At 39.0% G+C, this 24,373-nt stretch overlaps 1 protein-coding gene across 1 annotated transcript; it reads right to left on the bottom strand.

Annotated features, from left to right (window-relative positions):
* Nucleotides 1–3,353: 3,353 nt before the first annotated feature.
* LOC124543531 (tetratricopeptide repeat protein 7B) lies at nt 3,354–23,948 on the bottom strand. Its single transcript, XM_047121757.1, has 17 exons — nt 23,672–23,948; nt 22,877–23,156; nt 21,968–22,082; nt 20,448–20,699; nt 19,704–19,826; nt 18,324–18,521; nt 17,119–17,236; nt 10,494–10,615; nt 9,479–9,595; nt 8,323–8,472; nt 7,511–7,714; nt 6,257–6,401; nt 5,798–5,945; nt 4,737–4,818; nt 4,286–4,391; nt 3,977–4,203; nt 3,354–3,487 (listed from the first exon to the last, which is right to left on the bottom strand). The coding sequence occupies exons 1-16, from the start codon at nt 23,796–23,798 to the stop codon at nt 3,983–3,985; spliced, it is 2,508 nt and encodes an 835-aa protein (XP_046977713.1). The 5' UTR covers nt 23,799–23,948; the 3' UTR covers nt 3,354–3,487; nt 3,977–3,982.
* Nucleotides 23,949–24,373: the final 425 nt, after the last annotated feature.

Genomic DNA, 24,373 nt, shown 5'->3' with positions numbered 1-24,373 from the left:
TGGCAATTATAAAGTTAAGCCCATAAGAGTAAATTTCGAAGGGTCTACACGATTCTGCCAATGACTTTTATGGCAATTCTTCGCTCAAGTTTCGTCTGTTATCGACCCATGATACATGTATTACTGTAATACCAAACCACGTCCCGCTATTTGGAACGATCAGTTCAAAGTAAAGTCATCCTTAACTACACTATCATAAATCATATATTCCTCTACATCGAGTCGCTGGACGGGACTGAGCGCTCACCGACCGTAGACATAAAAATCTCGACTACAGAAGCTCGCGTCCGTCTCTTCGCATCCCTTGGACCCATTGAAGTAAAATATGAGACTACGAAATTTAAATATTTCTAAAAATCCATTAAAAATTGCTAGGAAAGGCGACCGTCCGTCGTTTACAATAGAATAAAAACACATCTGAAGATTGTAGAGATAAGTTAATCAAGATTTTTATTTCTCTCGTCAGCCTCATGAAGATTCGTCACGCCGTACGCTAGGTTAGTCTTCTTCGATTTTTTTACCTTATTGTATAAATAAGCTTAAGAATGTCGACCTTTTAAACGATACACTTAAGAGGGTACTCACCAAGCACATTCGCGTAACGTGTCATATTTAATTCGAAGTGCAGATTGACCAGTGCACTTAGGTCCCGGAATCAAATATATAGATAACCGTAAAATATAGATAAAGTAAAAATAATTATATAATACGGGTAAATGGGCCACTTGATGGTATGTGGTCAACACGGCCCGGAGACACTGGCGCTGTTAGATGTGCGAAACATTCCCACATCATACCAGTGCATCACCGAACTCGTTAGCTAAAGCCTTACAGATACATTGGCTTTTTTACCCTTCAAACCGGAACATAGCACTACAAAGCATTGCTTTTTAGCGGTAGAAATCTGATGTAGTGGGTGGTGCCTACGGCGGCTGATAAAAACCCTACCACCAAGTGCCATATATTTAGGAATATTCGTCATTGGTAATTTAACCAATGCTTGTAGTGTGCAAGTATTTCCGAACACATAAATTTTACAAACGAATGCTAATGGTGAGACCCCTCTACTCTTAAATTATCATAAAACACAAAAAATCTAAACACTCTTTCGCATTTACAGCCCAAACAGCTGATAACTTATTAAATTAACACGTTCAATGAAAATATTGCAATTCGAAACGTTATAAATTACTAAATATTATATTACACCGTAACAACATCGACATAAGGTTGAGTTTCGTAATTCAGTATATATATAAAAAATTGCTTCATCACTAATACATAGCGTTGGATACATCTAATTTACTAGACTAGTTAACAAACATCTCACTATACTCGTTTAAACTGGATATACGACTGTTACGACGCGACACAACGCCAAGACATACGATAACATTCAGTAAAGTATTTACAAGTCAAACGTTACCGGTGTACGAAATGGTTATGGAAACTTCCTTTATAAATAAAATTATCGATCAATAAAAATACGAATGTCACAACATGATCATTGTTCGATTGAGTCAAGGAAAATCGAGTGAAATACCGATGCGGAACATCGAAGGGACGAATCAAACGTACATATTCGAATTATTCGATTCTCTACGCGATAGACTTATAATTTAAGTAATAAATAAACCATAAATAAATATGAGTGCGGTCGATGCAATCTCTCATCCGATTATTTAAAAATAAATCGTTTCGTAATCGGATGTATTCGATTATCACAATCGCCACTCGGCATCTTCAACGTAAAAGCGAACGAAATTAATAATTAAGTAACATTTAATATTATTTTGCCAACTGGAATCAATTCCGAGGCATTAAGTATCTAATTATCAGTCACGATAGTACATATTTTTCTACCATAATGATCTTGTAGGCGTCGTCAAGCGGTACCGTATAGAGGTGACTTCAGACGAAAAGCCGGCAACCAATATTAATCGAAGACGTTTCTTTAAATTAGTTTTACTATATTATTGAATTGAATTTTCATTGAGAACCAAAAAACCGAAACACTTTATCTCGAGATACTATACAGAAGTCAAATACTACAGATTAGTAAGCATTGAATAAAAACGAAAACTGAAGAATTTAATGTAGGAAAAAATATTAAAATAAAATGAATTTAAATCATAACGTCGTTAACAGATAATCCTGCCAAACTCCAAAATAAGGATAAGAGGTTACAACAACAGCAGAATGGTTTCAGCATCAGACAAAAAAACATCATCAAAATCGGTCAAGACATTTGGGACTGGAATTACAACTATTACAAAATTAAAGATAGATAGAACTGTTATTGAATTAGATTAACCATGTCAATTTTAATAAATTAATTAATTAACTAATAAGAATAATATTTTCAATAATTATTTATTTATTTATACGTGATTATACCCAAAAAATGTAATCCCAATCAGGTCCTGTATAAAGATAAATAACCTGTAATGTATATAAGATTCCTTGTATCGGGTATATAGGGGTTTGATAACTACTGGCTCGCCGGCGATTCGTCTGTAATCCAGTAATTATTTTTGGCTAACACGTTGACTTTTAACATAATGCTTTTTGTCGAATATCACTTATCCGTTATTCTTGACGTTGCTTTAATTTTTCTAACAATTTTTTTAAGCGAATTTACTTTTCTAAATATAATAATAATTATAGGGATTTTCGCAAACTTGCGGTTCACTTAAATTAACACACAAACATGAACCTTATTGTCATACAAATAAAGTGTAAATGTTTAATGTATTCAAGATAGTTAAATATTAAAAAAAAACTATTTACAAGAGGAATACATTGATTACTTATAACAAAATTATATTTATAAGGGAAAGTAGTATTTGGCGCGACGCGTAGTGGATACAAATATTGTACTTGTGTTCAAATAAGCTGTGAGCCGAAATCAAGTGATATGATAAATATTTTCTTTAAATCGTTTAACAGCGGGAGCCGATTAGTGGTAGGCTTGCTTACCATCGCCCTACCATCTGATATACAGCTGTATTCCTAAGACAATTTAAGGACACCAACAATTATGATATTTCGCTAATAAGGAAGACGTATTTAAGAAATTTAATAATATGTTTTCACGACATCAACAATTTTGATAATTTAAGGTTTATATATTACTTGGGAAATGTTCTAGCAACTCAGCGTTGAAGGCGATACATATCGCAGCATTCGCGTTGTGTTAAGTATTACACGTATATCTTGCACTAAATAAACTAATATGTAACAATACATACTTTGTTAAAACGTAGTGGACTTATTGCATAGTCTGTACCGCGTTCTTCAAACAGTTTTTAACGATGCGAACCGATAGTCCAGAGTGCTGCGTGCCGCTAAAGCACCTGCGTAATAATTTGATCACTTCGGTTATTATAGTACATCTTATAAATATATTTCGCGCTCCCGACTCGCCTCGCGCGCGGGAGACGTCTGGCAGTTGAATCACTCGCACCTAGCGGAACTGGGTATGATCCTGGAACGGAATTATGTCATCAGCTTTTGATACGATTGAGACTAAAATATGACGAACACAAAATCGGTCCTTCGAGCCGGACTTCGTGAACTAAAAAAAAAATAATAATAAAATTCCACAGACATTTTTAACTTTGCCGTCTCATAAATTCAAATCGTTCATAAAAAATACATTGGTGAAAAAGGCGTATTATTCGATACAAGATTTTGTAGATGATACAAAAAGCGTGGAATTAATACCTGTTGACTTCCAGGCAGGATATATTAATTTAATAATTGTATTAACTTAAAAATTTACTAACATGACTGTATTTTTTTAAATGTTGAAAAAGAGTAACTACTGAGTTTCTTGCCGGTTCTTCTCGGTAGAATCTACTTTCCGACCTGTTATAGCTTCACTTAATTGTAAAATGACGATTCAAAAGTGCTTGTAAAAGCCCACTTGAATAAAGTATACTTTGATTTTGAAACATTTTGGTAGGCGGCTGACCGGCGCTCAGAGCGGCAGGTGCGCGGCGGGCGGCGCGGCCAGCGGCAGCAGCGGGTGCAGCGCCAGCGCCGCGGCGGCCGCGTCGGCGGCGGCGCCCGGCTCGCCCAGCGCCGCCAGCACCAGCGCCAGGCGCCGCCACGTGTCCGCGCGCGACGGCTGCAGCGCGCCCGCCTCGCGCAGCGTGCGCTCCGCCAGCCGCAGCCAGCCCAGCGAGTAGTACGTGGCGCCTGCGACGGTTGAATCAGTCCGGTTAGCACGAGCGGCCGGGGTGGCCGGGCCGGGCGGGGAGCGCCGGGGGGGGGTACCGACCGAGCTGCACGATGCTGTCGAGGTGCGTGGGGTGGATGGCGAGCGCGTTCTGGAAGCACGTGCGCGCCTCGCCCCACTCCGCGCTCGCTGCGTGCACGAGGCCGCGCTGCGAACAAGCAAGCGAGAGGTGTTTCCTAAAGTCGCCAGTCGCTAAACTTTTAAACCTACAGAGTACCCCAAATTACTAATTTGTCTTTATAATTCATCTCGTGCTCAGCGGTGAAGAAAACATCGTGAGGAAACCTGCATGTGACAAATTTCATAGAAATTCTGCCACATGTGTATTCCACCAACCCGCATTGGAACAGCGTGGTGGAATATGTTCCAAAAACCTTCTCCTCAAAGGGAGAGGAGGCCTTTAGCCCAGCAGTGGGAATTTACAGGCTGTTGTTGTTGTTGAGTACCCCATGAAGGATCACCCGCGTAACTTACTACATAAATATACACTGACCGTATAAAACACGAGGTGACTGAACGGCGTGAGCGACGCCGCCTCCGACACGCACCCCGCCGCCGCACTCACTCTCCCTAACCTAATCACAGTACAATAATTATACTCAACGATATGAAATAGTGAGCACTGCACTACAAATCCTGCCTGTCACTATAGTCTATTCGCGTTAAGAATGCAGTGAGTTGTCATTGTTTACCGGCTTTACTCCGCCCCCTGACCAATCAAATCTTTTTTAAAAGCAGGGTGAAGGTGTATGCATATTGGTTTTAAAATACCAACAAATTATATTTGTTTTAAAGACTAAGTATAATGAATTTAAAAAATACACATTAAAGTAAAAAATCGAATCGGGGTATTTAATCGACAAAATTCTTAAAACAAGGTATATACAATCGTTTGCGAATCTTGCCAACGCGATGTAGAAATTTACATATTTTGAGATAACGCCATCTCGTAGCTATAGGTTACATTAATTATTACGTGAACAGCTTAAAAAAATTAAATATAAATATATAAATAAACAAAATTTAAATTATAAAAATAAAAATATCATTTAATAATTAATTAAATGTGAACTTGACTTTGTAATTTGAAAAGATTTGATTGGTCAAAGGGGGCGGAGTCAGGCCGGTAAAGAATGACAACTCACTGCATTCTTAACGCGAACAGAGTATAGACTGTTTAGACCCAGAAAGCGTTCAAAATGCCTCTGTTGCCAAATTTAAAAAAATTATTAAGGAACGCTTGTGTGCAAAAGGTTACTATACAATTAATGAGTTTATGATCGATAGCACACCTTGGGAATGATACGATCGCCTTCTGGCTATTTCATCTCATATTAAATTGTTTATTTATATAATACATAAGACAAACAAAAAAAAAAACCCGCTGAGTTTCTTTCGCCGGTTCTTCTCAGGTCAGGGTATTTTCTTTCCGAACCGGTGGTAGTGTTTCAATTGACCATCAATAAGAAAGTGTAATGCTTCTATATTGAATAAAGATATTTGAGTTTGAGTTGAGTTTGAGTTGACTAAGCGTGTAAAGCGAGGGGGGCGCACCGGAGGCAGAGGTCGGCGAGCAGGAGCCAGGCGTGCGCGCGGTGCTCGGCCAGCGGCGAGCGCGCGCGCGGCGCCGACTGCGACGACGCGCCCTCCGACAGCGCGCGCTCCATGCGGAACGCGCCCGCCGACTCCGCGCGCAGCGACGCTGCGGGCACCGCACAGAGAGCATTATAGTCTGTTCGCGTTAAGAATGCAGTGAGTTGTCATTGTTTTTGTCATTTTTTTTAAATATCAGTTAATAATTAATTAAATCCACAACCATCACGTTCGAAGTTATGTCTTTACCTGTTCAATGTGAACTTGACTTTGTAATTTGAAAAGATTCGATTGGTCAAAGGGGGCGCAGTCAGGCCGGTAAACAATGACAACTCACTGCATTCTTAACGCGAACGGACTATAGTAGCGCGCGACTGCTGCGAGCTCGCGACGCGGGTGTCGCCTGAGACGCATTCTTACCGGCGTCCCGGTTGCTGTGCGTGTCGTCGTGCTGGGAGTCCGATAGGGCGTCGAGCTCGGCGTACCCGTTCGTGTGCTCCGCGTCGCCCTCGCCTTCCGTACTGTTCAGGAGCTTTAGCAGCTCCTTGCCGGTAGCCAGGGCTGCCTGAAATGGACTCATCGTACACTAGGCGCCGTGACATCATCAACTTGAAGGCTACTCTTTACTTATTAGACGTTTAAAGTAAAGTAACAGCCTGTAAATTTCCCACTGCTGGGATAAGGCCTCCTCTTCCATTAAGGAGAGGGTTTTGGAACATATCCACCACGCTGTTCCAATGCGGGTTGGTGGAATGCACATGTGGCAGAATTTCGATGAAATTAGACACATGCAGGTTTCCTCACGATGTTTTCCTTCACCGCCGAGTACGAGATGAATTATAAACACAAATTAAGCACATATATATAGTGGTGCTTGCCTGGGTTTGAACCCGCATTCATCGGTTAAAATGCACGCGTTCTAACCACTGGGCCATCTCAGCTCGTTTATTTTTCATTAGACGTTTATTTTTGTCATAAAAATATGTAGTACGATAAAGTAAAGATACTATCTTTAATTATACAATGACCGACTTTATATTTTACTTTTAGTATTTTATTAAAAAATTATCCATACAAATAAATAAAATCGGAGTGTCTGTTTGTAATATTAAAATAACCGCTTTCTGCTACATGCATTTGTCTTTATATACGATACACATACCAAAACACACATTTTTAGAATTTTTGTCTGTCTGTCTGTCTGTTTGTTCCGGGTAATCTCTGGAACGGTTGGGCCGATTTGAACAGGACTTTCATTGTCGGGTAGGTAATGTACTAAGGCGTAACTTAGGCTACTTTTTATACGCAAATAATACAAAGTTTTGGAAATATAAGCGCCCAACTTAAGTTGAGCTCTTTCTGATATGGTTGTCGATATGAATTGGGGGTTAGCTTATACTGGTACTTGATCGGGTGTATGTTGCGTTACTTTTTGCAAATTTCCCACGCCACGCGGACGTCGTCGTCTTTTTGTAATTTTTCTACTACGTGAACATGAATGTATATACGGTACACATGCCAAAACGTACAATTGTAGAAGTTTATAATGTGATGTCGTAAGCAAACAAATTCTGTAGTATGTTTAGTATCAGTATTGCACCCGGGCGAGGCCGGGGCGGGTCGCTAGTCAAAATATGAAGTCGGTCGTGTATTGGTTGCGAGGGGCGCGCGTACCTCGCCGCTCTCCCACACGAGCTGCAGCGCGGCCAGGCTGGCGAGCGGCCAGTCGGCGCCGGGGTAGTGGTGGCGCGCCAGGCGCGCGGCCGCCAGCGCGCGGCGCCCGCGCACGCCCGCGCACGCCGCGCCCCACAGCGCCGCCGCCAGCCGCAGCCCGCCGCCGCACTCGCTGCGCGCGCGCAGGCACGAGCGCGTCGCGTCCTGCGCACACGCACGCTCCGTTATACGGTGCGGACTTGAAGCTTTTTTAAAAGAAAATGTTCACAAAACTAAACTTAGAAATAGTAAGGGTATATATATATATTGACGACCTCCGTGGTCGAGTGGTGTGTACACCGGTTTTCATGGGTACGCTACTCTCAGGTCCCGGGTTCGATTCCCGGCCGAGTCGATGTAGATTACCATTAGTTTTCTATGTTGTCTTGGGTCTGGGTGTTTGTGGTACCGTCGTTACTTCTGATTTCCATAACACAAGTGCTTCAGCTACTTACATTGGGATCAGAGTAATGTATGTGATGTTGTCTCATATTTATTTATTTAAGGGTTGAGGGGTGAGTCCTTGAAATAGAATAATAACAATATTAATTATTAAACGCGACCGTCGGAATCGGAGGTTCGAGTAGGACTGACTCTGAGGAGCGAGCTACTGAAGGTTCTGGGGGAAAAGGTGATGAGTCGGTAGTTTCGGTCAGCAAAATGGGTAACAGTGTAGGGTTATAACAGTTCGCAGGCTGCCCCCAACTTTCGAGCGAGTGAGTCGGTTCACTGTCAAACGCCGTCGACGTGACAGTCGTCCCAGTCGGGTTTACCATCGCCTCATTCAGCATCCCGAGGTGTATGTACTGCAGCGCCAGGTGGTAGAACGCCAGGTGGTCGTTGTCGTCGAGCTCCACAGACTTCAGCAGCATCCTCAGACTGGTTTCGTTGTCTGCCTCCTTCTCGATGCGGGAGTTAGTTTTCTGAGGAGAGTAATTTTTTGATTACATACGTGTATCTACTCTGAATGTGGTTTTAAACACGAATAACATATAAAGACATAAGTAAGAAGTAACTAAGGACTAAGATTTTGTATTAATTAATAAAATTTGGCATAAATAATGTTTTTTATCGAAGAAACTTTAAAATCGTAAAACTTTTTTAGCTCACTATAGTATGTCTTTAGAATCACAATTATTTGTTGAAAAACCTTTTAAACATGTACTACTAACACTATTTTCAGTATCATTTTGAGTCACAAAATCACTACCTGACCATTTATTTGTTTTGGTTAACAGCGCCACGCGTGCCAAAAAATAGAACTAAATTATTCAATTTGCCGAGGCGTTGTGTAAACGGAATTTGAATCGAAAATAAAATGTTTCGGCAATACGTAATGACACGGCAATTTTAATTTTGCCTTCGACATATTACTTAACAGCGAGCGTTTGTAAACGGACGACGCAATATGTAAACGGTGAAACTTCAATTTGACTGCGACACATACATAAAATTTTAACAAAAAGAAAAACCGACTTCAAACAAAACAGTATTTTAAAACAAATTAAAATGCACTAAAAAGTAATAAAAATAATTGCATATTTAACATATTTTTGAGAGTCCTCCTAGGTAAAATTAAATGAAAAATATTAGACTACTTAAAAGTCGATTTACGATTATATAACGTAGTTATAGTTATTGTTATATTTGGAGCCGGTGTCAGCCACGGGCACACGCTTCAACAATCAAAAGAAAGAAGCGATACGAGCCTCTTGATTGACCCAGTATAATATCGTATAAAAGGTGATTTGTAAGAAACATTTCTTAGAGTATTCTCGTATTGTTTTTGATAGGTATAGTATAGGGTTGGCTGACACTGACTATGATAAACTGATGATGATGACTCCTCGTTTTTGAAGTCGGTTGAAAAAGCGTTCCGCAAGGACCAATTCTATGTGTCGCAGTGAACTCTTGAAGCAGTGCGGTCACCTGTGCTTTGGACTGGCGGCCGATGCCGCAGTACAGATAGCAGCGCGCCAGCAGGGCTCCGCTGCGGGCCTCCTCGATGGCCAGAGCCTCCTCCGCCAGCTCGATTCCCTCCTCTATCTACGCGAAGCCACAATATCAATAGCATACCGATATTAATGAGACCGCTTTTTTTACACGAATTATATAAACTTAATCTGTAAAACTAAAAAAAAATGAATAGAGTTAAATGTAGTAGTGGCTACATTTTCTATTAGTTATGGACAATAAGCGAAGACGGCCCAGTGGTTAGAATGCGTGCATCTTAACCGATGATTGTGGGTTCAAACCCAGGCAAGCACCGCCGATTCATGTGCTGAAATTGTCTTTATAATTCATCTCGTGCTAGCGGTGAAGGAAAACATCGTGAGGAAACCTGCATGTGACAAATTTCATAGAAATTCTGCCACATGTGTATTCCACCAACCCGCATTGGAACAGCGTGGTGGAATATGTTCCAAACCTTCTCCTCAAAGGGAGAGGAGGCCTTTAGCCCAGCAGTGGGAATTGACAGGCTGTTGTTGTTGTTGTTGTTTTGTTGTTGTATGGATAATGAATGAACGAACAGTTAACAATAGATGATTAGGTATTTAATTTAAATCTGCTACCAAACCATAGACAAGCTCTAGTGAACATAAAATGAAAGATTTTATGAGACGTTGGGTTGGAACGAAGTTGTCAAGCAATGCAAAAAAATAACCACGTTGAAAAACAATACAGTTAAATATTATCAAACAAATCAGTGTGAATTAAAACAATAACTAAAATAAGTTTAAATAATCTAATAACAGCCGGACAAACTTAATGCAAATTTAAAAGAGAGGGCAAGGTGGCGTGCGGTGGGGGGGGGGGGTGTCACGCGTTGCACTCACCCAGCCGGCGCGGTAGGCCATCACAACAGCCGGACAAACTTAATGCAAATTTAAAAGAGACGGCAAGGTGGCGTGCGGGTGGGGGGGGGGCGTTGTATCTCACTCACCCATCCGGCGCGGTATGCCGTGCTGGCGGCCAGCAGGCGCAGCGCCGCGTCGTGACGCAGCAGCGGCGCCGCGCGCCGGCACACGCCCAGCGCGCGCACGCTGGCGCCCCACGCCGCGCTGCCTGCGCACACGCACACTTAACTCAAGCTGCCACCGGGCCCCGCCCTATGGAACCTTTTTATACAAATGAATACTCCCGGGAACGATGTTTCAAGATTGATAGATAGGTTACATCTACTTGTATGTATTTATTTATTTATATACTCTTTATTGCACACCAAAAATAATAGGAGTAAAACAAAAACAAAGAAAAGAAAAATGTACAATAGGCGGCCTTATCGCTAAAACAGCGATCTCTTCCAGGCAACCTTTGGTAGAGGAGAGAGATAGGATGGTAGGGGTGTACAAATTATTTAATACAAAAAAAAAAATATATATATATATATATATATATATATATATATATATATATATATATATATATATATATATATATATATATATATATATATTTATCCCGCAAACAATTGGCCGTCCACTGAAGGCGAAAATGCATTTAAACTGGCGTCCACCTGCTTTTGGCGTCCGTATACCGGACGCCACTTTTTTAGCCGGTGGCATTGAGGTCCTATTCATCCTAGCTAGCCGTAGTACAAAAATCGACGGAAGGTAAAAGTTGCTTAAAATAGTTGAAATAAAATATTGAAAAGTTCCCGAAGAAATCACCGCGCAGGTGAGGCGCTGCCGCAGCGCGTATATCGCACACAGTATATCTAGGGGAATTCCTGACTACGGATTCGCTTATTTGGCGTCCAAAATTGCGACGTTGCCGTCTCGCTCATTTCACTTGTGACTTGCATAATACCTATTCGGTGCTTGATTATTGTTTGTTTTACATCAGTGTGTAGAAATAAACTGTTATTAGAACTTGTTTAATGTTTATTAAATATATTAATAATGAATATATGAATTCCCGAGGACTTCGTGGAAGAAAAATTTTAAACATTTTACAAGAATTAATATTTATATTCATTATTCATAATAATAACATAAAGTATGTCTGTCTGTCTGTTATCTTTTCACGCTTAAACTGCTGCACCGATTTAGATAAAATTTAGTATGGAGACATTGTAGAGAAGAACATAGGATAATTTTGTCTCCAAAATCATACCCTAACGAGATAAAAAAGGAAAGTAGAAAGAAAGGATAGTTTCCATCCACGAAATCATCCTCTAAGGGACTAAAAGGGAGTGAAAGTTTGTACAACATCTATATCAATCGTAATTGGTATCTGTACTGTTAAATCTTCTGTACTGTTATCTGTGATTGGTAGTTTTTATTATTCGGTGTAAAAAAACCGGCGTAAAGCTTAGTACTTTGTACAGGCGCCAAATAGCCGTATACGGATGCCCAATAGCTGTATACGGACGCCCAATAGCTGTATATGGACTACCAATAGCTGTATACGTACGCCCAATAGCTGTATACGGACGATCAATAGCTGTATACGGACGCCCAATAGCTGTATACGGACGCCCAATAGCTGTATACGGACGCCCAATAGCTGTATACGGACGCCCAATAGCTGTTTACGGACGCCAAATAGCTGTATATGGATACCCAATAGCTGTATACGGACGTCTAATAGCTGCATACGGACCCCCAATTAAAAAAAACATAATCAAAATAAAGTTTATTTAAGTACGCTTTAACAAACACTCGAATCGTCATTTTACAATTAAGTGAAGCTACCACCGGTTCGGAAAGTAGATTCTACTGAGAAGAACCGGCAAGAAATTCAGTAGATACTCGTTTTCAACATTTAAAAAATACAAAGTCGTGTTAGTTAATACAATTATATAAATTAATATATCCTGCTAGAAAGTCAACAGGTATTACCTCCACGCTTTTTTATCATCTATAAAATCTTGTTTCGAATCATATGCTTTTTTTACCAATGTATTTTTTACAAAAGATTTGAATTTACGAAACGGCAAAGTTAAAAATGTCTGCGGAATTTTATTATAGAATCGGATACCTTGCTCCAAGAAGGATTTATTGACTTTGCGGAGTCGGAAACTTGGCGTTATAAGTTTATCCTTAGTTCTAGTGCACGTACAATGATGATCACTGATTTTATCAAAGTGATCAATATTGCTGTGAATATACATAATATTGTTGTAAATATACTGTGACGGAGCAGTCAGTATTCCTACTTTGTTAAAAACATCCCGAAGAGAGTCCCTAGCTCCATGATTATAAATAAACCGGATTGCTCTCTTTTGTAAAATAAAGACAGATCCAATATCTGCAAAGTAATATGCCATATGACATAATACTGTGAAAATAACCAAAATATACTAGACGAGCGGTATCAACATCAGTTAGTTGTTTAACTTTTCTAACCGGGTATGTTGCGGAGCTGAGTCTTCCTGTTAGGGATGATAAATGAGGACTCCACTGAAGTTTGGAATCAAAATTATTTTACAAAAGAGAGCAATCCGGTTTATTTATAATCATGGAGCTAGGGACTCTCTTCGGGATGTTTTTAACAAAGTAGGAATACTCACTGTTCCGTCACAGTATATTTACAACAATATTATGTATATTCACAGCAACATTGATCACTTTGATAAAATCAGTGATCATCATTATACGTGCCAAGTTTCCGACCCCGCAAAGTCAATAAATCATTCTTGGGGCATGGTATCCGATTCTATAATAAAATTCCGCAGACATTTTTAAATTTGCCGTTTCGTAAATTCAAATCGTTTGTAAAAAATACATTGGTAAAAAAGCATATTATTCGAAACAAGATTTTATAGATGATAAAAAAGCGTGGAGGTAATACCTGTTGACTTCCTAGCAGGATATATTAATTTATATTATTGTATTAACTAACACGACTTTGTATTTTTTAAATGTTGAAAAAGAGTAACTACTGAATTTCTTGCCGGTTCTTCTCGGTAGAATCTACTTTCCGAACCGGTGGAAGCTTCACTTAATTGTAAAATGACGATTCAAAAGTGTTTGTTAAAGCGTACTTAAATAAAGTTTATTTTGATTGTGTTTTTTTAATTGGGCGTCCGTATGCAGCTATTAGACGTCCGTATACAGCTATTGGGCGTCCGTATACAGCTATTGGGTGTCCGTATACAGCTATTGGGCGTCCGTATACAGCTATTGGGTGTCCATATACAGCTATTTGGCGTCCGCATACAGCTATTGGGCGTCCGTATACAGCTATTTTGCGTCCGTATACAGCTATTTTGCGTCCGTATACAGCTATTAGACTTCTGTATACAGCTATTGGGCGTCCGTTTATTGCAATTTGGTTTGTTTACACCGAATAATAAAAACTATCAATCACAGATAACAGAAGATTTAACTGTACAGATACCAATCACGATTGATATGGATATTGTACAAACTTTCACCCCCTTTTAGTCCCTTAGAGTTTTTCAAATTTTTATATTAGATTCATATTAGGTTTGCGCAAATATGATATTGTCTCTCATTTTCACTCTTAGCACAAGTAGCTCTGCCCATAAAACTTCATCGGAATAATTATGACTTCTCTATCATATTACTTTGTTGTTGCATTTGTTATCTCCTGTGTTTTATTTTTCCTGTATGTCATAAAATCTACCTACCAAATTTCATATTTACGATAATAAAATGATAGTATTCATAATAAAATGAAATTACTGGGAACAGTGCTTTCATTTTATACTTGGTAGCATACAGCCACATAGTACCACCTAAAATAGTACTGTATGCTTCAAGATCACGATCTATTGCACAAGGTTCAATTTTGGGTCCCTTTCTATTTCTGGTATATATAAATGATCTTCCTTTTTATGTTAAAGGTATTTTTGATATAGTGTTGTTTGCTGACGATACTTCACTGATTTTTAGGGTTGACAAAAAAAACTGACTATGACGATGTGAACGGTGCATTATCACAGATATACAATTGTTTAACAGTAAATAATTTAGTTTTGATTGCTCAAAAAACAAAATGTGTAGTTTTTACCCTACTCAATGTTAGAAAGCATAATTATAAGATATCTTTAAACGGTGACCGTCTTGATGTAGCCGATACTACGGTGTTCTCAGGAATAGAAATGGATTCCAAACTTCAGTGGAGTCCTCGTTTATCATCCCCAACAGGAAGACTCAGCTCTGCAACATACGCGTTTAGAAAAGTTGGACAACTAACTGAGGTTGATACCGCTCGTCTATTATATTTTGGTTTTTTTCACAGTATCTGTCATATGGCATATTACTTTGAGGTAACGCTGCAGGTATTGAATCTGTCTTTATTTTACAAAAGAGAGCAATCCGGTTTATTTATAATCTTGGAGCTAGATACTCTCTTCGGGATGTTTTTAAAAAAGTAGGAATACTCACTGTTGCGTCTCAGTATATTTACAACAATATTATGTATATTCACAGTAACATTGATCACTTTGATAAAATCAGTGATCATCATTGTTTGTGCACTAGAAGTAAGGATAAGCTTATAACACCAAGTTTCCGACTCTGCAAATTCAATAAATCCTTCTTGGGGCAAGGTATCCAAATCTATAATACAATTCGGCAGAAATTTTTAACTTTGCCATTTCGTAAATTCAAATTGTTTGTAAAAATACATTGGTAAAAAAAGCATATTATTCGAAACAAGATTTTATAGATGATAAAAAAGCGTGGAAGTATCTGTTGACTTCCAAGCTGAATATATTAATTTAAATATATAAATAATCGTCGTTATAATTTGCAACAGTCTTAAGAATGATCGTTTTAAATACTTATTTATCTTACTTGCCTAATTTATATAAAGCGCAGTGAAATTTTAGCATTAGGGACAAACCTTTGTGGTTTTTTATAGTGCTAATCAACACATTGTACTGTAATATTGTTTTTTTTTCTGATAAATAAATTAAAAAAATAAATAAAAAATAATTGTATTTAATTAACATGACTTTGTATTTTTAAGTGTTGAAAAAGAGTGAGATTTTTGCCGGTTCTTCTCGGTAGAATCTACTTTCCGAACCGGTGGTATCCGTATACAGCTATTGGGCGTCCGTATACGGCTATTGGGCGTCCGTATACAGCTATTGGGCGTCCGTATACAGCTATTGGGCGTCCGTATATGGCTATTTGGCGCCTGTACAAAGTTACTAAGCTTTACGCCGGTTTGTTTACCCCGAATAATAAAAACAACCAATCACAGATAACAGAAGATTTAACAGTACAGATACAAATCACGGTTGATATAGATGTTGTACAAACTTTCACCCCCTTTTGTCCCCTTAGAGGATGATTTCGTGGATGGAAACTATCCTATCTTCATACCAAATTTAATTTAAATTAGTTTATCGGATATAGATTTCCTGTACTAACTTCTACTTTCCGTTTTTATCTCGTTAGGGTATAATTTTGGAAACAAAATTATCCTATGTTCTTCTCTACATACCAAATTTCATCTAAATCGGTTCAGCAGCTTAAGCGTGTAAAGATAACAGACAGACAGACATACTTTATATTATTATTATGAATAATTGATATACATATTAATTAATGTAATATATTTAAAAAAAAACTTCCACGAAGTCCCCGGGAATTCATATATTCATTATTTATAAACATTAAATGACTGATGTAAAACAAACAATAATCAAGCACCGAATAGGTATTATGTAACGCGTAAGTAATGAGCGAGATGGCAACGTCGCAATTTTGGACGCCAAATAAGCGAATCCGTAGTCAGGAATTCCCCTCGATATACAGTGTGCGATATACGCGCTGCGGCAGCGCCTCATCTGCGCGGTGATTTCTTCGAGAACTTTTCAATATTTTATTGCAACTATTTAGAGCGATTTTTAGCTTCCGTCGATTTTTGTACTACGGCTAGCTAGGATGTATAGGACCTCAGTGCCACCGGCTAAAAAAGTGGCGTCCGGTATACGGACGCCAAAAGCAGGTGGACGCCAGTTTAAATGCATTTTCGCCTTCAGTGGACGGCCAATTGTTTGCGGGATAAATATATATATATATATATATATATATATATGTATATATACGATACATAAATAAATATTCCATAAATATTTAATAATATAATATACATAAACATTATAAATATATACATCAACATACTATTGATACTTACATAATAAATAAAATATTAAATTGCAGTATTTCTTTATGAAGCAAGATAGTGCTTTATCATATTTTTAAAAGAAGTAATAGTTGGTGCATGTCTTGCTTCTAGTGGAAGAGAGTTCCAAAGACGAATTGATTGGACTGTAAATGAGTCACTATAAAAAGACGTTGTATGGGGAGGTATTTATTATAATGATTATTATTACGTATGTATTGCAAGCCGAGATGGCCCAGTGGTTAGAACTCGTATAAGTGCTTAATTTGTGTTTATAATTCATCTCGTGCTCGGCGGTGAAGGAAAACATCGTGAGGAGCGTGGTGGAATATGTTCCAAGCCCTCTCCTTAATGAGAGAGGAGGCCATTAGCCCAGCAGTGGGAAATTTACAGGCTGTTACTTTTTACTTTACGTATGTATTGCAATGATTGCGTTTGTTTCAAGGAGTGCGCATAGTTACCGGGCAGCGGCGGCGCGGGGGGCGCGGGGGCGGCGCGCGCGGCGGCGGCGGTGGCGAGCGCGCGCTGCCGCCAGATGTGCGCGCAACCGAACGAAAACTTCATCGCGCGCTCCAGCGACTGCACGCCACCGCACGGGAACCACACCATCAATTACTTTTTTATTTTTTTTATTTTTTTTATGGTATAGGTTGGCGGACGAGCATATGGGCCACCTGATGGTAAGTGGTCACCATCGCCCATAGACATTAACGTTGTAAGAATTATTAACTATTCCTTACATCGTCAATGTGCCACCAACCTTGGGAACTAAGATGTTATGTCCCTTGTGCCTGTAGTTACACTGGCTCACTCACCCTTCAGACCGGAACACAACAATACTGAGTACTGTTGTTTGGCGGTAGAATAACTGATGAGTGGGTGGTACCTACCCAGACGGGCTTCCACAAAGCCCTACCACCAAGTAAAACTACATACTACATTTGACTTTATAATTTTACGAGGTGTGTGTCCATAAAGTATCGGGAATTTTGTGTTTTTTCTTTTGTCCTTCTGAGAACATTTTGTTTCCCGATAAACGTTGCTTTGGTCCAAGGTAGTTTCTCCGTATACTATAATCAACATTCGGAATGCATCCGCGCACTTAATTTCGTTTTTTACAAAGAATTTGATACAGCTTCCCTGATCAATTTTTTTAATAGGAAAAGATCCAAAACACTTGCAAGTAAAGCAGCTGTCAACAATTAAGTTAACATTCAAAATGGCCGAGCTTGTCGGCATAAGTGAGAGACATGAGTACCAACATAAAGCCACAAAAAGATCGAAATTCGAAAATACGTAACCCGCGAAAATTCGAAATTCGTATTTATCAATGGACTACGTTATGATGTGCGGAGATGGCCCAGTGGTTAGAACGCGTGCATCTTAACCGATGATTGCGGGTTCAAACCCAGGCAAGCACCGCTGATTCATGTGCTTAATTTGTCTTAATAACTCATCTCGTGCTCAGCGGTGAAGGAAAACATCCTGAGGAAACCTGCATGTGACAAACTTCATACAAATTCTGCCACATTTGTATTCCACCAAACCGCATTGGAACAGCGTGGTGGAATATGTTGCAAACCTTCCCCTTAAAAGGGAGAGGAGGCTTTTAGCCCAGCAGTGGGAATTTACAGGCTGTTACTTTTTTTTATGACTTGAGGCGTACCTCGATGACGAGCGCCATCTGCCCCCAGCGCACGGCGGCCAGCGCCAGCAGGTCGGCCACGGCCACGGCGTTCTGCAACGAGTGGTCGCGCGCGGCGGAGAACTCTCCGCTCTGCGACAGCACGGCGTCGCGAACCGCCATAGCCTCGCCCACAAGCAGCAGCAGCAGCACTTCCTCGTATTCGTTGCGCGGCACGAACTGCAAACACGCACATGCTATCTCTCTGATGTGTCGTGTGAGAGTAACTATAGTTTGTTCGCGTTAAGAATGCAGTGAGTTGTCATTGTTTACCGGCTTCACTCCGCCCCCTGACCAATCAAATCTTTTTTAACAGCAGGGTGAAGGTGTATGCATATTTGTGTTAAAATTCCAAAAAATTACATTTGTTTTAAAGACTAAGTATAACGAATTTAAAAAATACACATTAAAGTAAAAATCGAATCGGCTGTCTAATCAACAATATTCTTACCACTAGGTATATACAATCGTTTGCGAATCTTGCCATCGCGATGTAGAAATTTACATATTTTGACATAACGTCATCTTGTAGCTATAGGTTACATTAATTATTACGTGTACAGCTTGAATAAATTAAATATAAATTTAAAAATAAACAAAATTTAAATTATAAAAATATCAGTTAATAATTAATTAAATGTGAACTTGACTTTGTAATTTGAAAAGATTTGATTGGTCAAAGGGGGCGGAGTCAGGCCGGTAAAGAATGACAACTCACTGCATTCTTAACGCGAACAGACTATAGTCGACCGAATCTGATAGGGGATTGAAGTCAGATGACGTGACTGGCACCAATGTCTCCCTTCCACCCCGCGATCATTACAGATCACCTTGCTAAAATCGTTTCGGCTTTTGCGCTCGAGAAAATGAACGTTAACCAAAGCTTTGATATTCTTTAACCAAGTTCTCGATTGGGGTTGTCCATTAATCACGTGAGGCTTGAAAGGGGGGGGGGGAGGGGTTTGATAAAAATCACGAAAATAACAAAAGGGGGAGGGGGGGTGTAGTAAGATATCTTGTGTATTTATTTTTTCGTCTAATGCGCGATTTTTAAACAAATATGGTCCTTAATTTCAGAATAAAATAAGATTATAGTTTATACCTGTATTTAAATTAAGATAATATTCAGAAAATTTTAAGATTCGTTGTAGGTACTAAAAATACACGTGATGTTGAGAAGGGGGAGGGGGGTGGTCTTAAACCTCACTACGTATCACCAATGGGGGAGGGGGGGATTAAAAAATGCTAAAAAAAGATCACGTGATTAATGGACAACCTCATTTTTGAAGACTGTCATCAAATTTTTCTCAATCAAATACGATATTCGATATGTTCAGAGCTCAAGCCGTTTAATAAATTCACCTGATTGATTCCAGCGTACTTCTTCGGCTTCCACGGGCCTTCCGAGACGTACTCCTCCCGTCGCCTCGTGAGCGTGCCCTGCAGCTGCGAGGGAGCCGACACCTTCCGGGGCGCCTGGTACACCTGCACGCAAACACAACCCGGATAGGTACTCGCGGGCGGCGGGGGGGCGGGGGCGAGACGGCGCTACCTGTGACGACCTCCATAGTCGAGTGGTATGGACACCGGTTTTCATGGGTACGCCACTCTGAGGTCCCGGGTTCGATTCCCGGCCGAGTCGATGTAGATTACCATTATTTTTCTATGTGGTCTTGGGTCTGGGTGTCTGTGGTACCGTCGTTACTTCTGATATCCATAACACAAGTGCTTCAGCTACTTACATTGGGATCAGAGTAATGTATGTGATGTTTTTTTTAAGAACCGAGATGGCCCAGTGGTTAGAACTCGTGCATCTTAACCGATGATTTCGGGTTCAAACCCAGGCAAGCACCACTGTATATATGTGCTTAATTTGTGTTTATAATTCATCTCGTGTTCAGCGGTGAAGGAAAACATCGTGAGGAAACCTGCATGTGTCTAATTTCATTGAAATTCTGACACATGTGCATTCCACCAACCACAGGAACAGCGTGGTGGAATATGTCCCAAGCCCTCTCCTAAATGAGAGAGGAGGCCATTAGCCCAGCAGTGGGAAATTTACAGGCTGTTACTATTATGTGATGTTGTCTCATATTCATTATCCACCTGTCCCGTGACGCCGCGCATGAGCACCTCGGCGAGCTGGCGCGCCAGCGTGAGGCGCAGCGCCTGCGTGGCGACCGACTCGACGGCGGACAGCGTGTCGCGGTAGCGGTCGACGGCGGCGTGCAGGCGGCCGGCGCGGATGTGCAGCAGCGGCGCGCGCAGCAGCGCGGCCTCCAGCGTGGCGCCCGCGCAGCGCCCGCAGCGCTGCAGGTACAGCAGGCTCAGCTCCGACGACACCTCGAAGCTGCGGATCTGAAAGCATTTTTATATCTCCGCTGACATTAATCCATTTTACGAAAGTTTTTTTTTTTATGGTATAGGTGGCCGGACGAGCATATGGACCACCTGATGGTAAGTGGTCACCATCGCCCATAGACAATGACGCTGTGAGAAATATTAACTATTCCTTACATCGTCACTGCGCCACTAACCTTGGGAACTAAGATGTTATGTCCCTTGTGCCTGTAGTTACACTGGCTCACTTACCCTTCAGACCGGAACACAACAATACTGAGTACTGTTATTTGGCGGTAGAATAACTGATGAGTGTGTGGTACCTACCCAGACGGGCTCGCACAAAGCCCTACCACCAAGTATATTTGCAAGATTGCTTGCTTCATTTAAAAATTCCTTGAGACAATACTATCTTGCACTTTAATTGCTGTACTTAATAAAATTATTTATTTATTTTATTGTTTTTTTTCTTTTTTTTCCGCGAGACACTAATTTGATTTTTGTACATTATAATTTGAATTTAATTAGATAGATACATATATGTATGCATTTTAGATATCAGGTACTGTACATTATTTTATATATATATATTTTTTTAATATATTAATATTACACTGTATTTATTTATTATGTTTATATCTGCTCTGTACACCCCTACCTCTTTCTACATCTGTTTTCCTCTACCTTAAGGTTGCCTGGAAGAGATCGCTGTGTTAGCGATAAGGCCGCCTCTTGTACATCTTTCATCTAACCGTGTATATGTGATTTATTTACTGGTGTACAATAAAGAGTATTTTGATTTGATTTGATTTGATTTGATTTGATTTGAAAGATTGTGTTGCCGGGTATTTATTCTGTGCCCGATTTCTGAGGTATTTATATTAGCCTTTAAAACAGTTATAAAGGCTACATTACCGAGTGTTGCAATATTCTCGACATTTGTTATTAGTGTCGAGATCCATCTAGTGGCACGATAAGGAACTGCCAGTTTTAGTTTTTAAAAGGCAAACCGATAATGCTAACAAGTAGATAAGCCACTGATAATAGTGCCTTAGGAATGAGACACAAACTACTAATGCCTTAGTATGAGTCGTAAATGAATCATATATGAGTAAAATTTACTTCTCTCTCAAATTTGCTAAGCACAATCATACCCAGTTTCTGAGGTACTTTTATAGACAGATTATTTATTTGTTAGCATTTCAATAATTTTTGGTGTTATCACTTGACTTAAGATGTACTGTATAGAGTACAAAATTATAGTGAAATTAGGTAGAATGTTTTACCATCTCAGACTCCCTCTCTGCCTGCTTGTATCGACTTGTAGAGCTTGGTACTGCAGTTTGTTCTAAGCACAAGCCCTTGATGGCATATGACTCAGCCACTATACGAAGACTCCGGCTGTAAAAGAGATTATATAACTTAACAGTTTGTTCTAATTTCAAGTAAAATATACACTGACTTTTATTATTATTAAATATTTTCACATTTTTCTTATGTCACAAAATACTTAAAATTAACCTAAAATAAATTATCAGTAATTTATTTATCAGATTGATATCAGAAATACTGCAAATACAAAAAAATTAAAATAAATTATTGATGTAAAATATTCAATGAATATTTATATTTTATTATGTAAATGTGGTATTCATAGGTATTTTTAGTGTAAATAATCTCATTAGGTTTATTACAACTTAAGTGTTTACACAATTTCCCGGGACCCATTACTTATAATAAATTACATACCAGTATCTAAATGTGATGGCAATTAGTTAATGAATGTATTACATCATTGTTCTAGTCATACATTTCCTTGTAAAGCTCTACACTAAAATGGTTTATTTATAAGTCACCTAGCATTAAGAAAATTAAAGATTCAATCCTGATCATGTATTAAAATCTTAATAAAATGAGCACTTATCTAATACACTGATTCGTTTTTTTTTTTTTATATTTAAATATGTTATAGTTTTCAACAAATGTCCAGTGTAGGCATAGATTCAGTTTGATATCTGATAATTAGAGAATAAAGAGTATATCAAAAGAGTGAACATTTTGTTACTAATGAACTGCAGTGATTGATCTTGATTTATTATTTTATCTGGCAATAAATGGGTAGAAAATTACAATTATAGTTTTCAGTAATTACTTACTAGCTAGTAACTGTATTGTAAAATAAAATCTATACTAACACAGGCAGTTCCTTCTCCGTCAAGGTACTTAATTCTGCCAGTTTATAGTGTTTTAGGGCATCATCGTAGGCCCCGCAGGCATAATTTAACTTTCCTAGTAATAAATGGGAATCTAGAGCTACTCCAGCCTTCTTGCCAGCCTCATCTGTAGCCAGTGTCAGGTAGCCTCGAGCCTCTGAAAGCTCACGTTGAGCCCGTTCAACATTCTCCTTGATGGGTGCCCACTCCTCGAGATAGGCTTCCAACTTCCCTTCTCCGATGAGAAAATGTGCAAGACTTTCTGAAATTACATTCATTTTTGTAATTAAAGTTATGTAACAGATATTTTTTTAATGTGTATTTTTATTCAAATAAAAATTTCCCTATTGAAAATGAGACCTTGTAAAGGATTGGTTTGTTTTAAAGTGCATCTGTGACATGTTAAATTAAAAAAAAACTCATATATCAATGTGGGTTGAGGATGATTCACCAGTATTAAGTACCTATGTGAATTATTATGTGTCATTAGCAAAGAAAAATAATAACAGATTAAATAACCAGTACTTTCTGTTTCTTTAATATTACAAAACATATACAAGTGATAAGATACTAGTGTGGGTGAACTAATGTATGATAAACAAACCATTAAATTAATTATAATAACAAAAAACTGGACTTTAACTCATAGTAAATATTACAAATATAAGTTTGATAACACTCAGAACGACTGTTGTAATGTTTGTAATTCTGAATTAATGTAAAAGTTACGCCGACTTGAATGAATACAAAAGGTGATCAAATATAAATGCTGTTCACCATGTTGTGGTGACCTGGCCTTGAGCTGCTGAGCCAACTCCACAGCCTTCTTCCAATTAGACTCCTCCCGACTTTTTTCAATTTCAGTCTCGTAACTTCGTACTGCATTTTTACTTCTCGATGTCATTTTAACACGAGTAAGTCAGTCAATTGTCACAGCATCGATTTCGCCTGTATCACTTCACTCGGACATTGCAAAACCCTCACAAATTGCGAGAAACCACAGTAATTGAAGGCCAAATCTGACACATGATGACATCGGGTGTGAATTGGACAGAACGTTCTATTTTACGTAAATATATAACGCTAAAAGAAACACTAAAAATACAAAACATAAAACTAAGATATTCTTTAAAATAAAACTAATATTTTATGCAAACAGTATCTATATTTTTTCCAAGTATTCTTAAACACTTTTTATTCAAAATCTTATGTGATCAATAACATACTTTATAAATGCTTACTAAATGGGTGGCTTCAAATGGGTGTAAAAACTGCCGCTAGATGGAGCAACCTGCAACTACTTTGTAGTCAACCTATTAAGGAATATTTATTAAATATTGGTATTATATGGTATCATCAGGATCTAATTTAGAGGAATGTAACAATCCCTTCAAAGCAATGACCCTGGGACCTCAGCAAGAGATTCTAAAATTGTAATATAATATTTGTAGATAAAGTAAAATGCTTATATGAAATACT

Source organism: Vanessa cardui, chromosome 3 (assembly GCF_905220365.1).
Source record: "Vanessa cardui chromosome 3, ilVanCard2.1, whole genome shotgun sequence".
Lineage (NCBI taxonomy): Eukaryota > Metazoa > Arthropoda > Insecta > Lepidoptera > Nymphalidae > Vanessa > Vanessa cardui.
The sequence above is the reverse complement of the archived record's forward strand: the minus strand, read 5'-3'. Positions and strand labels throughout refer to the sequence as shown.

What these genes read in the sequence shown, in the direction of transcription:
- LOC124543531 (XM_047121757.1), bottom strand. Translation starts at nt 23,798, where the DNA reads ATGACATCGAGAAGTAAAAATGCAGTACGAAGTTACGAGACTGAAATT. An exon ending in CCCCGCGCCGCCGCTGCCCG is followed by an intron (nt 10,616 to 17,118) that starts GTAACTATGCGC and finishes GCGTGTGCGCAG; the next exon opens with GCAGCGCGGCGTGGGGCGCC. An exon ending in CGACAGCATCGTGCAGCTCG is followed by an intron (nt 4,204 to 4,285) that starts GTCGGTACCCCC and finishes CAACCGTCGCAG; the next exon opens with GCGCCACGTACTACTCGCTG.